The sequence below is a fragment of the Chrysochloris asiatica genome, unplaced genomic scaffold (assembly GCF_000296735.1).
Source record: "Chrysochloris asiatica unplaced genomic scaffold, ChrAsi1.0 scaffold00094, whole genome shotgun sequence".
Lineage (NCBI taxonomy): Eukaryota > Metazoa > Chordata > Mammalia > Afrosoricida > Chrysochloridae > Chrysochloris > Chrysochloris asiatica.
Genome location: NW_006408612.1, coordinates 4,629,093 through 4,641,998, shown reverse-complemented (window position 1 = coordinate 4,641,998; position 12,906 = coordinate 4,629,093). Strand labels below are relative to the sequence as shown.

Here is a 12,906-nt window from a genome sequence, read left to right as displayed (position 1 = left end):
GAATTGGGCTGCGAACCTTAAGGTCAGCGGTTCGAAACTACCAGCCACTCCGTGGGAGAAAGATGAGGCTTTCTACTCCGTAAAGATTTACACCCTCGGAAACCCTGTACAGGGTCGCTATGGGTCGGAACTGACCCGATGGCACTTAACAACAATAACATATATTATATGAAATGGCCAGTTTCGTGACATAGTTCTTTCTGTATGTATATTTACAGTTGGACAAGCAATATCACATTTATTTTTGAGTAAAATAAGTAAAAACATTATGTTTGAAATACATAGATTTCATTTAAATTGATTTTTAATGGTCTTGGTTTTCATGATTGACCCTCAAAGTCTTCTGTTTGAAATCCAGCATGACGGCATATAAGTGTTGCTGACCATTTGAATCTTTTCGCATAAGTATATATTAATTCTCTGTGTTTTTTAGAGGTACCAATCTTGGGAAAAAGAAGCAACACATTTGTCATATACCAGGATGTGGTAAAGTCTATGGAAAAACCTCACATCTGAGAGCTCATCTGCGTTGGCATTCTGGGGAGCGACCTTTTGTTTGTAACTGGATGTTCTGTGGTAAAAGATTTACTCGAAGTGATGAATTACAAAGGCACAGAAGAACACACACAGGTTACTAATAATTACTTTTAATAGATTACAGTGAATTTTGTAGGAATATATGCATCCTTGAAGTTTTTTTGTTAGCATAGTTAACATGAAGTACATTTTAAAAAATATAATACATTAAGAAGTTGTCTTCAGTAACACCAGTTTTGAAGCACTAATATCAAAGAACAAACCATCGTGGCTTATCTTATAAAATTGTATTTTATGCATCTTTGGTTAGCTTTTGTTGTTGATAGTGTTGAATGTTCTGAGCTATATTTATACTATTTTCTTGTCAATATTTTTAATAAGTTGTCTGCTATTATTCTTCCTTCTACTTAATACTATCAGAATAATCCCTTTTCTTAAAAATTCAGACGTTTCACTTTTTCCGTTGTTTTGGTGTCTGTGAGGTAAGCGAAAGACAGTACTTGAAGGTCATTGAGGAACAACGTAGGTATTACTGCTGTCAAGACTTTTCCTTTAACATTGTGATTATTCTAGGAAATGGACCTGGGCCTAACCCAACCTGAAGTCTAACTTAATATAACGTAGATATATTTTTCTCCTAATACATAATAGTAATATGGGGGTTTCAAAAGTTTTCCTTTCTCTTTTCATTTGCAGTTTTCCACGAAATTTTTGAAAACCCTTCCCCCCTTTTATTTATAGTCCCTAGAGAGCATAGAAGGAAGAAGCATGGTTAAAATGGAGAAGAGCGTAGGTTTTTAATTTTAAGCCTCTTAAATCTGAGTTGAAATTCAGGTTTTCTATTAGCTTAGACAGATAGGCTCACATTCTGACTGCGTTTTGCACCTGCTTTTGCACTTTAAATATATGAAATAACCCGAGAAGTGTATGGTATAGTACACAAATGCTCTATATGTTTTTGTTCTTACCTCTTTCATCAGGTAGTTAGACAGATGAGGTGGTACCTGGATGGAATTGTACCAGCAGTCTTATTTGAATATCAGTCCATACTTTTAGTAAGCTTGAAGATGGCTTTTCAACAATCAATAAATAAATGAATAAAGGTGACAGATTTATTTTGACAAAGGGTAATTTCTGTGAGAGTAACTTGTAGGGGCAGATCATGAACCTAAAATAATTTTAATGGATCTTCCCCAGCATTCGCTTGGTTTACTTTCTCACTCAGGATGATTAGTGTGTTAACATTGAATTTTTAAAACTAAATAACTTCATTTTTTACCCAAACAGGTGAGAAGAAATTTGTTTGCCCAGAATGTTCAAAACGCTTTATGAGAAGTGACCATCTTGCCAAACACATTAAAACACATCAGAATAAAAAAGGTATTCACTCAAGCAGTACAGTGCTGGCATCTGTGGAAGCTGCGTGAGATGATACTTTGATTACTGCAGGAGGAACAACACTTATCCTTGCAAATATTCAACAAGGTTCTGTTTCAGGGATAGGAACTGTTAATACTTCCGCCACCAGCAATCAAGATATCCTTACCAACACTGAAATACCTTTACAGCTTGTCACAGTTTCTGGAAATGAGACAATGGAGTAAATATTACACAAATACTTATTCATTGTGGTTATTTTTATACAGTAGTGAGGAGAATATTGTTCCTAAGTTCTTAGATATCTTTTTATTGATGTGCAAAAATTTTTGGATTGACAGTAACTTGGTTATACATGATACTGAAATGCCTTACTTTGTATGATATTCCATAGTATATTAAAAATGGTAGAATTGCATGGGTTTTGTAGGTACTTTTGGAATCTAGAAGAAATGAAATTTTACCAAGTTATATAAAGAGAAAATAGAATTTAACAATGCGAATGGTAGTCTAACCAAATGCATCAATCCTGTGTGGTTTAGTGTAAAAATGAGAACATGTTGGTATTTATCTATTGTAAGATAAAAAAAAAAAAGTTGGTGGGTGAAAGAAATCATGTTATGATAAAAAAAATTTTTGTAATTTTCTTGATGACTGGAATTTTTATTATGCATAACTGACAAATCAAGTTTCCAAGCAAATGTTACATAGTGTAGGCTTTACTTAGCTTATCAATTTGTCATTTTGAAGCTAATTATTTTAATTAGGTTAACTATGTACAATATTTTAAGCATTACTCTTGTAAGATTTTGAAAACTACATTTTAACATGGAACTCTAGGGATAGTCACCTTTTAAATCCTGTTGAAAAGCCATGTTTAAGATTTAATTTGCCAAAATGATGTCTTGTTAATATTCTTTCAATAACGAAGTTGGGTAATATAACCATTGTTTAAAAAAGTTTAAAATGTATAGGTTGAGGCATTTGGGTGGTAAGAAAAATGTTATAGTGAATAATCCCTATTCTTGAATATTGGAGGACCAAAAAAATAAGGTGTATTGCGTCTTAGCAGCAGTGATTTTTATTCAATCTTGTTTCCAAAAACCGTATGTCTGCCAGGGCCTTAAAAGCCATCATGTAAATTACCAGTAAAGTATAATAACATATGCAAACATAACAAAATCACTTCCATAGTGACGATACTCCAATCATATGGATATTAGTCATAGAAAACTAGAGGTTTTATGATATTTTTTTAAAGTTTTTTTTTTTTTTTTGTCTAAGTAGTCAGTCTGCACTTAAATATCAACCATTTTTCTTTTTTTTTTGCTTCTTCCCTTAAAATTTCTATGTATCCAGTACATTTAATTCATTTAATTGAAAAACATGTTTTTTTATTATGCTGTATTTTCTTTTTATCTTTTAATTGTTTATATTTTCAATTATTAAAATGTACAAAATAAAAGTTACATTGCTGGTCTTGTAAGAGCTATATACAATTTTCCTAAATGTATACCTATAACTGCAGCAGTTCACCTATTTCAAAAATTTGGAATTCTGTTCATTTGTTATTCTTAAGACCACCTCAAATTTAAAGGCTACCTTATTGTACGTTTAAAGTGTATTATAACAGTGTGGTAGTTAATAAAACACTATTTTTTTTTTCTTTTGAGTTTGTTGTATTCCTATGCATTTAAAATACTTTAGTGGTATGAAGTGAGGGAGTGTGTGTGGCTTTCCAGCCCAGCCTGAGAAGTGCTTTTAAAGTGCGCTGTGATTTGTGCCAGGCACTAAAATTACTATTAACAGTTAATATTGACTTTAAAAGGGATGTGTGGAGCCATTGGCAGCTTAGATATTTTCCACAAAAGTATGACCTTATTAGATGCAACTTTTCTAATCCTTAGCGCATCATAGACTCATCAATTTTATCAGTGCCATTGTACAAACCTTCTTTTGTTTGCTTTTCCATTAAAACAATACAGAATTATTTTGCTTTATCAAAAATTTGAATGTAATGTCTTTTGTAAGATTGGTAACAAGCCAACTTTTGGTCACCATGGGCGTGGTCATTAGAAAAGTTTATATTTTGAGTTTGTATATATCTAATCATGATAAAGGCAATAGAAGAGGAAAGGAAAAACGAAGTTTGATTGTATTTTAGATTATTTTAAAGTAAAAACCAAATTCTTTTCCATATGTGTACCATGGGGTTCAAGATGTCCATTGTCTGTAATCCAGGTCCACTCTAAATCAAACACTTGTCACTTACACTGAATGCATACGACAATGCTAGACATAAATATGGTCTGTTTCAAAATGGAGACAAACAATGTTGTGATATTAAATAGAAACTTATTTGGAATTACAGAAATGATTCAATGGAATGTTTTAAAAGTTTTTTATATGATTAGAGATTGAGTTTCTAACTTAAGATATGTAGATTATCTTTTTAAATTGAGGATTGTATGAAGAAGATTGTGTGAGGAGGTTGCTCACTTGAACAAAAACTCATTAAGAATATAAAAACTTTTAGAGGTAGAGGTATTTTTAAATAATACTGAGATTTTTACAATATCTTTAGAGATCATTTTTAATCCATGGGCTTCCAAGCATATTTAAAAGTTTTTAGAGCATGAATACAATGAAGAAAGTAAATAGTCTTTTAAAAATTATTTTAACCTGTTTTGTTACAGTTCTGCTAAGAATATATCAATGAACTGTCAGCTCTTTTACCTAATGAAAATCAAAATCAATATGCAACCTCAGTGCAGGTGATTTTAAATATTTTTATATTAAAAATGTTAAATATACTCTGAAAACTGTTTGAAGGACTACTGTAAGAATTGTTTTATACTTATACATAATACTAAGAATATATTTTATATTTCTGAGTTCTAGTATACACTTGAACTTTTGTCTATTGCTTTAATTTTTGTAAAGTATATTCAGTGTATATTTACATACAGATAATTCTTATTTATCACACATACGCATACTAGTGGACTAGTTGTCTATACTCAGTAAACTTTAGAAATATCACTAAAAACTCCATTTTCCTAGATTGACACTTAAAAACTTTGAAGTGACTCAATTACTGAAAAAACACAGCAAAACAAAACCTTAAAACCAGTTACATTTATTAAAAGCAGTTACTCTTGTTACAAAATGCTAGGTGCCCGGTAAATAACTTTGACCTTTACAAACAGTGAAAATCTGTTACGTTGTTTGGAAATGAGAGGGGAGGATTCCAAAAGTTCATGAAAAAATGGAATTAAAAGATAATGGGCTTTTTCCATAATTTGTTGATGCCTCCCCATACATGTACTTGTAAACTGAAAATGTGTCAAGCATTTCATAGGGAAGAATTCTTAACCAGTATTGTTCATCAAAGAATGGTGGGCACGTTCTAGAAAATCCACCAATTTGCCCAGTCCTCTCTTGAGGGAAGATATTTTAACACAGCTCCTCCAGTTATTCTGATGAACACTCATGAGTGTTAAAGAATCACTTTAATAGATCAAGCCTTCTCTAAGACTTACCATTCAAGTTCTGATACTGCCGACTTGGATTCCACAGTTTGGGTCTTGTAAGGTTTTTTATTGTATTCAATATTGTTTGAAGTTTGGTGTTTTTATATAAATGATTTTGTGATTTGTTTATTTTATCTTAAAATCTAAGTTTACATTGTTGCTTATGTTATTTGCTAGTAGACATTTTGGTTTTCAGTTTCAATTATGTGAAGTTGGTAAGAATTGTTCTCAATGTAAAAGAATTGTTTACTAAAGAGTACATTTAAAACTTGTTACCGTGAATGAGTAGTAAGTCTTTTTCTTGTCCAACGACAACTGCAAAACAAGTTGATATTTTTGGAACAAAATTTGACATTTTAGTTAGGTCTTCATCCTTTATATAGCATTAAGACAAATATATTGATTTTGTTCAGACAGATTTTCATATGATTAAACATAGATATATAGCATTGACATACTAGAGAACTTCAAGACATTTGTGGACAATGGAATTAAAAGGTAGTGGAGTTTGTCCACGAATTTATTGAAGTCCCTCGTATATGAAGTGCTGTAGAGGGACATTCTGCTTGGAGAAGTCTGGTGAACTGTCAGGCAAAGGAAATGGCATTAGCAAAGGCACATACAGTATGGATTATTAGTGATGGAGGAATTTTTGAGAGGTAAAGTGGAAAAGATTTGGAGATAAAGGAGTTACACATTTAATCTTTACCAGTGAGTCCTAATCTTTTTGGGATCATGGACTTTTTTCCCCAGAAAAAATGCTCGTTAAATTCATTCAAGACCAAAGTGTCCAAACGTACCAGGAATCTGTTTGACTAAGGAACAGACTGAATCTTGGAAAACAACCACACATAGGAACTGAAGGAGGAAAAAGAACAGTCAGGGAGGCTGAGGAGAAGCCATAGAAAGTTCCAATGTGTCAAACGTCAAGCCTAGTAGAGAAATTAAGTCGGATGAAGAGTGAGTAAAGACTTGATTTCGGCCATCAGGAGTTGCGTATTGCTCTTTGTCTTACAACAGTTTATAAAAGACCATTTAATTGAGGTCATACAAGAAGCTATGGAGATAGACTAGTTTTAAGTTTAGGAGTGAGCTGAAGGGAAAATAAGATGGTTGAGGAAAACCTTGGGAAAACATTTCTTACTAAAACTACGGATCACTAAAGTGAAAGTATGAAAGAAAGTCAGTGACCTCTCAGCTATCCAGAGATACCCGTTCTTTAAATTGTCATCCTTAAAAAAAAAAAAGCAACAGCAAAATTGGGGGTTAGAGGACATACAAGTTTTTCTCCTGTTTTCATTTGAAAACAAAATAAGCCTTTTCTGTATAATACGAATTAAAAAAATTTTTTTAAAGCTATATGGTAATACAACCATACATCGACAGAATTTGTAGAGGTTTAAACTTAGCAGAGGTTCAATATATGAAACTAGAGATTCAGAAGAGGACATGGGCTAAAGGGGTATCATTGCTGACGTTAGATGGATCTTGGCTGAAAGAATACCAGAAAGATGTTTACCTGTGTTTTTATTGATTGCGCAAAGACATGGATATTGTAAAGTGAGTATTTCGAAACACTTGTGCTCATAAGGAACCTGTACACAGACCAAGAGGCAGTTGTTTGAACAGAACAAGGGAACACGGAATAGTTTAAATTGAGGGAAGGTGTGCATCAGGGTTGTATTTCACTGCACTTAACAAATCTATATACTGAGCACATAATCTGAGAAACTGGATTATGTGAAGAAAAATGGCATCAGGGTTGGAGGAAGACATCTTGTGATAACGCTGGTGACATCACCAATCATTGCTGAAAGTGAAGACTTAAAACACTGGTGAAGATCAAAGACCACAGCCTTCAGTATGGGTTGTATCTCAATGTAAAGAAAACAATCTTCACCATGGACCAATACACAACATCCATATAAATGGGGAAAAGATTGAAGTTGTCAAAGACGTCCATTTTGTTCATATCACCCATCAACACTCATGGGAGCAGCAGTCAAGAAATCAAACGAAGTGGGCAAATCTTTTGCACAAGACCTCTCAAGTATTGAGCAAAGATGTCAGTTTGAAGTCTAAGGTGAGCCTGACCCAAGCCATGGTATTTTCAGTAACCTCATATGCATGTGAAAGTTGGACTTTGAATAAGGAAGACCATAGAAGAATTGATGCAATTGAGTTATGGTGTTGGGGGAGAATATTGAAAATACTCCAAATATGGTGTTGGAGGAGAATATTGAAAATACTGCCAAAAGAACAAATAGATCTGTGTTGGAAGAAGTACAGCCAAAGTGGCCCTTGGAAGCCAGGATAGCCAGACTTTGTCTCATACTTCAGACATTATCAAGAGGGATCACTCAGTCACTGGAGAACAATACCATGTTTGGTAAAGTGGAGGGTTGGAGAAAAAGAGGAAGAACCTCCAGTGAGATGTATTTGGCACCGTAGGGGAAGTGCTGGGTTCAGGTGTAGCAACGACTGTGAGGTTGGCCCAGGACTGGGCAGTATTTTGTTCTGCTTTGCGTAGGGTTGCTATGAGTCGATACCAACTTGATGGCACCTCACAACAACTGTGGTAATACTATTCATGTAACATGGCTCATTCATACCATTCATTATTAAGCAACATGCAATGAATGTCTAATAGTAGGTTTCTTATTTTAACTGGAACCTAATTTTCAGTCCTGGTGTGGCGTTGTGGGCTAATGCGTCTGACTGCAAAGCCATTTGAACTGCAAGGTTGGTGGTTCAACCAGCTGCTCCTTGGAAACCCTCTACAGGGTTGCTATGGGTCAGAATTGATTTGACGGCACTTAACAGCAACAATTTTCATTACTCTTATAAAGGGGTAACTAGACAACATTGCGAAATATGAGCATTCTGGAACACTTAATTGTGCTCATTAGGAATTTGTACCTGGACCAAGAGGCAGTTTGTTAGAACAGAATATGGGAACACTGAATGGTTTAAAATTAAGAAAGGTGTGTGTCAGGGTTGTATTCTTTCACTGTACTTATTCAACCTGTATGCTGAGCAAATAATCCAAGAAGCTGGGTTATATGAAGAAAAACGTGGCATCAGCCTTCAGTATGGATTACATCTCAACGTAAAGAAAACAAAAATCCTCACCACTGAACCAATAAATATTCTTATCAACGGAGAAAAGGTTGAAGTTGTCAAGGACTTCATTCTTCTTGGATCAACTATCAACACTGACGGAAGCAGCAGTCAAATGATCAAACGACGTTTTACATTAGGCAAATGTGCTACACAAGATCATTTTAATGTGTTGAAGAGCAAAGATGTCCGCTTGAGGACTATAAGGTGCGCCTGACCCAAGCCATGGTATTTTCAATAACTCATATGCATGCGAAAGCTGGACAGTGAATAAGAAAGACCATAGAAGAATTGATGCCTTTGAGTTATGGTGTTGTAAGAGAATACTGAAAGTGCCATGAGCTGCCAAAAGAACCAACAGATCCGTTTTGGAAGAAGTACAGCCAGAGTGCTCCTTGGAGGCCAAGATGGCCAAACTTCATCTCTCATACTTAGGGCATATTGTCAGGATGGACCAGTCACTGGAGAAGGATATGTTTGGTAAGGTGGAGGGTCAGAGAAAAAGAGGAAGACCCCCAGTGAGATGGGTTGGTCAAGTGGCAACATCGATGGACTCAAGCTTGGCAATATTAGTGAGGTTGGCCCAGAATCGGGCAGTGTTTCGTTCTGCTGTGCATAAGGTCACTATGGGTTGGTACTGACTTGATGGCACCTAACAACAAAAAACAACAACAGCCCTTTTGTTGGTGGTGTGAGGATTAAACGGTAAGCCTGGGATATAGTGTTAACTGCTGTCGAGTCTGTTCCAACTCATAGGGACCATGTATAGGGTTTCTAAGGAGCAACTGGCAGGTTTGAACCACCGTCCTTATGGTTAACAGTCCAGTGCTTAATCCTACAGTGCCACTCCTGGGAGTCAGTATAGCAGGGATTCAGTAATTGAAAAAAAAAATCCAAATGTTTTTCAAGTTGAAGATTTCTTTCAGCTGTAATGATAGGGCCAGTGCTCTTGCAGTACAAATATGGCCCATGCATTGATTTCCCCCATAATGAGGGAATTTGTATATGTGTGTGTGTTTATACTAAGTATGAAAAGAATATTTACAATCCAAATGGACAGTGAAGCATATGCCAAAAGTGATTTTCTCCATCCTAAAGGGTGGAATAAAAAGAATGAGTCACATAAAAGTATCTTAAGTCATTCCCTTATGTAGAATTCTGTGCTATGTTAACATTTCTAAGAACCAAAGAATCTGTAGATTAACTTTAATTGAAAGATAATATATACTAAATTATTTGTCTTTCCCCATTTGGAGCAAAAATTGAGGACTCATAGAAATGGACCAATGGATCACGGGAGCATCAGACTCCACAACCCTGAAACCTAGTAGAACTAGATGGTGTCTGGCTACAACTACCATCTGCTGTGAAAAGAATCATAGTAGAAGGTTCTGGAGAGTGGGAGAAAAATGTGAAATCTCAAAATCATGAAGACCAGGCATGCTCCTTGGATAGAGGTAGGTGGAATCTCCAAAACTATGCCCCTAAATCAACTTGGAATTCAGTCTTGGAACCCATCATTAAGTCTCAATTTTCATCCAAGTAATAGGTCTATAAAATATGAACAATTCGACTAAGGAGGTATACTAACTCCTTAGAATAAACAATTATTTGAGATTAAGAGGGCAATATTTTGCCTAAGGACAAAGTCTAGAGGTAAGACTTGAGAAAGGAGGAATGGAAAACATTTATCTAAAAGCTGTCTAATCCTACAATTAATAGTAAAATCAGGAAGCTTTTATCTGCATATCTGTCCATTTTATGTTCCCTTTTCTGAATATTACTTTCTGCCAACTTCAGTGATAGGCAGTTCAAATACCAGCAACTTATGCAGGGTTGCGATGGGTTGGAACCGACTCGACTGCATTTACAACAACAAAACCGTTACCTCTTTATAGTTTGACCATTTCAAAATTCTAAATTCTGTTAATTGCATCTCTCAATTTTTACACTTGAGTAACGTTCTGTGGCTCTTTGATGTCTATGTATCTGGAATCATTTAGTGAAGGTAAACATGTTGCCATCATGTTGACCATGGGGTAAAACTGCCCCACAGGCTTTCTTTACGGGAAGCCTGCTGCCATGGCCACATCTTCCACTTGCAGAGTAGCTGGTGGGTTCAAACCGCAGACTTTCTGTTTAGCAGCCAAGCTGAACCACTGTGCCACCAGACCTCCAGACTAAAGGCAAATCTTTCGCAAAAGGATCCCTGGTGGCACAGTAGTTAAGCACTTGGCTGCCAACCAAAAGGTGGATGGTCCAAACCTACTCAGCCACTCTGCTGGAGAAAGATCTGATGATGATCTGTACTATAAAGATTACAGCCAAGAACACCCTATGAGGTAGTTCTACTCTTGTCACATGGCGTCACTATGAGTAAAACTGGACTGGCCAGCACCTAGCAACATTGAGTCAATTCTGACCCATAGCGACCCTGTATAGGGTTTCCAAGGAACAACTCATGAGCATATAGCAATGATTGTCTTCAGTTTGGGATATAGACATCCCTGACTGCTGTCCTGGCCCTGCTGTTTACTAGCTATATGGCCTGGGCTTTTATGTTTTCCATTCAAGTATGGGTTTACTAATCTCTAAAAAATGGGGGTTCTAGTAGCATCTACATTATAGTGTTTTGTGGAGATAAAGTAATGCTTGTAAACCAGTTCTCACTGTGCCTGACAAAATGTTAAATGCTGTCAAGTCTGTTCTGACTTATAGCTACCCTGTGTAGGGTCTCTGAGGAGTGGCTAATGTGTTTGAACCATGAACTTTGTGGTTAAGTAAATATGATGGTAAATGAAAAAGTTTTGCTACTAGATTTCCAGTGTATATATGCAGAGGTTTATTCCAAACAAAACTTTTTTTTCACATGTGTCTAGGTCTGGTTATGAATCAGGCTATGAACCTCAAGTTCAGCAGTTCAAAACTACCAGCTGTTCCGTGTGAGAAAGATGAGGCTTTCTGCTCCCGTAAAGATTTACTTATAGCCTCGGAAACCTTGGACAGGGTCACTATGAGTTGGAACCGATTCCATGGCACAACCACCACCAACACCTGTGATCAGTGGATGGCTGCAGCTAAGTTATCTCTGTAACATACTTGTATTAATCTTAGGGTGCCTTCAAAAGAAGGTCCAATTAAAACAGTGACTTGTGAGGCAATTTGCTAAGCCAGTTAAATTCAAGGCAGGTCAGTTCAAGAGGTTATGACAACAGTGTTTTTTGGAATCCTAAAGGGGTAATCTTGGTAGATTTTCTCAAAGGACACTGAATGATGGCAAGGCTTACTATGGAGACTCTTTAAGAAAATGGAGAACTGCACTGCTGAGAGAAAGGCCAGTTATGCTGCTTTGTGGAAACTTTTTCCTCCAATTGTGACAATGCACCTACTCATTCTAAGAGGGTAGCAAGGGCTATCCTACAGAATTTTGTTGGGAAACATTACCCTATCCACCCTATACCTCTGATATTGCCCCTGCAAGTTTTTTATTCCCCAAACTCAAAGAACTTTGAAAATGAACAGGATTTGAATCCCTCGAGAATGCCGAAACTATTGTTTTGATGTGTATATCAAAGATCACAGAATTCTGGGAAAGTGTTAGATGGAAACACTGCCTTCAGAAGTGTATAGACCTAGATGGAAAATAGGTCAAGAAACAATAGCTTCACACTTGGATTTTTTTGTTTAATAAAGGTTTCTGTGGCTTTGTAGTGATACTTTATGACCGATTTCATCAAATCATTTCATCAAATTCCAAAATAAAATTGCTTTACTATCTTTTGGTGGAAAAAAACTCTGTTAAGGTCAAGGGCTTGGGAAGCTATGGAAAATGTAAACTCATACACTGTGGTGTCACGGTGGTGTGCCGTGGAGTCGATTCCAACTCATAACAACCCTATATAAACTTTCTAAGGCTGTATATCTTTACGGGACCAGAAAGCCTCATCTTTCTCCTGTAGAATGTCTGGTAGTTTTGAACTGCTGAGTATGAGATTAGTAACCCAAACTTGTAACCACTGTGCTGCCGGAGTTCTTTATACACTGCTGTGGAGATCAATTTAGCAATATTTGATACTATTTAAGATAAAATCCTATTGGCTAGCGATTCAAATTCTAGAATTTGAATTCTAGAATCTCAGAGAACTCTTACACACATGTACAAGGGAATATGTCCAGTATTTCATTGCAGCATTGCTTGTAATAGCCAAACATTTAAATAATGGAAATGTCCATCCAGAATATGTCTGAAGTATGAGAGACGAAGTTTGGCCATCTTGGCCTCCAAGGAGCACTCTGGCTTCACTTCTTCCAAAACAGATCTATTGGTTCTTTTGGCAGT

General features: G+C 35.9%; 1 protein-coding gene across 1 annotated transcript in view; it reads left to right on the top strand.

The window, feature by feature from the left end:
• The window catches only part of SP3 (Sp3 transcription factor), a 62,221-nt gene extending 60,080 nt beyond the window's left edge, over positions 1-2,141 (top strand). Inside the window, 2 exon segments of the mRNA XM_006866650.1 lie at positions 434-630; positions 1,825-2,141. Of these exon segments, the coding sequence (XP_006866712.1) occupies positions 434-630; positions 1,825-2,141 (514 nt within the window).
• The last annotated feature ends 10,765 nt before the right edge of the window (positions 2,142-12,906 follow it).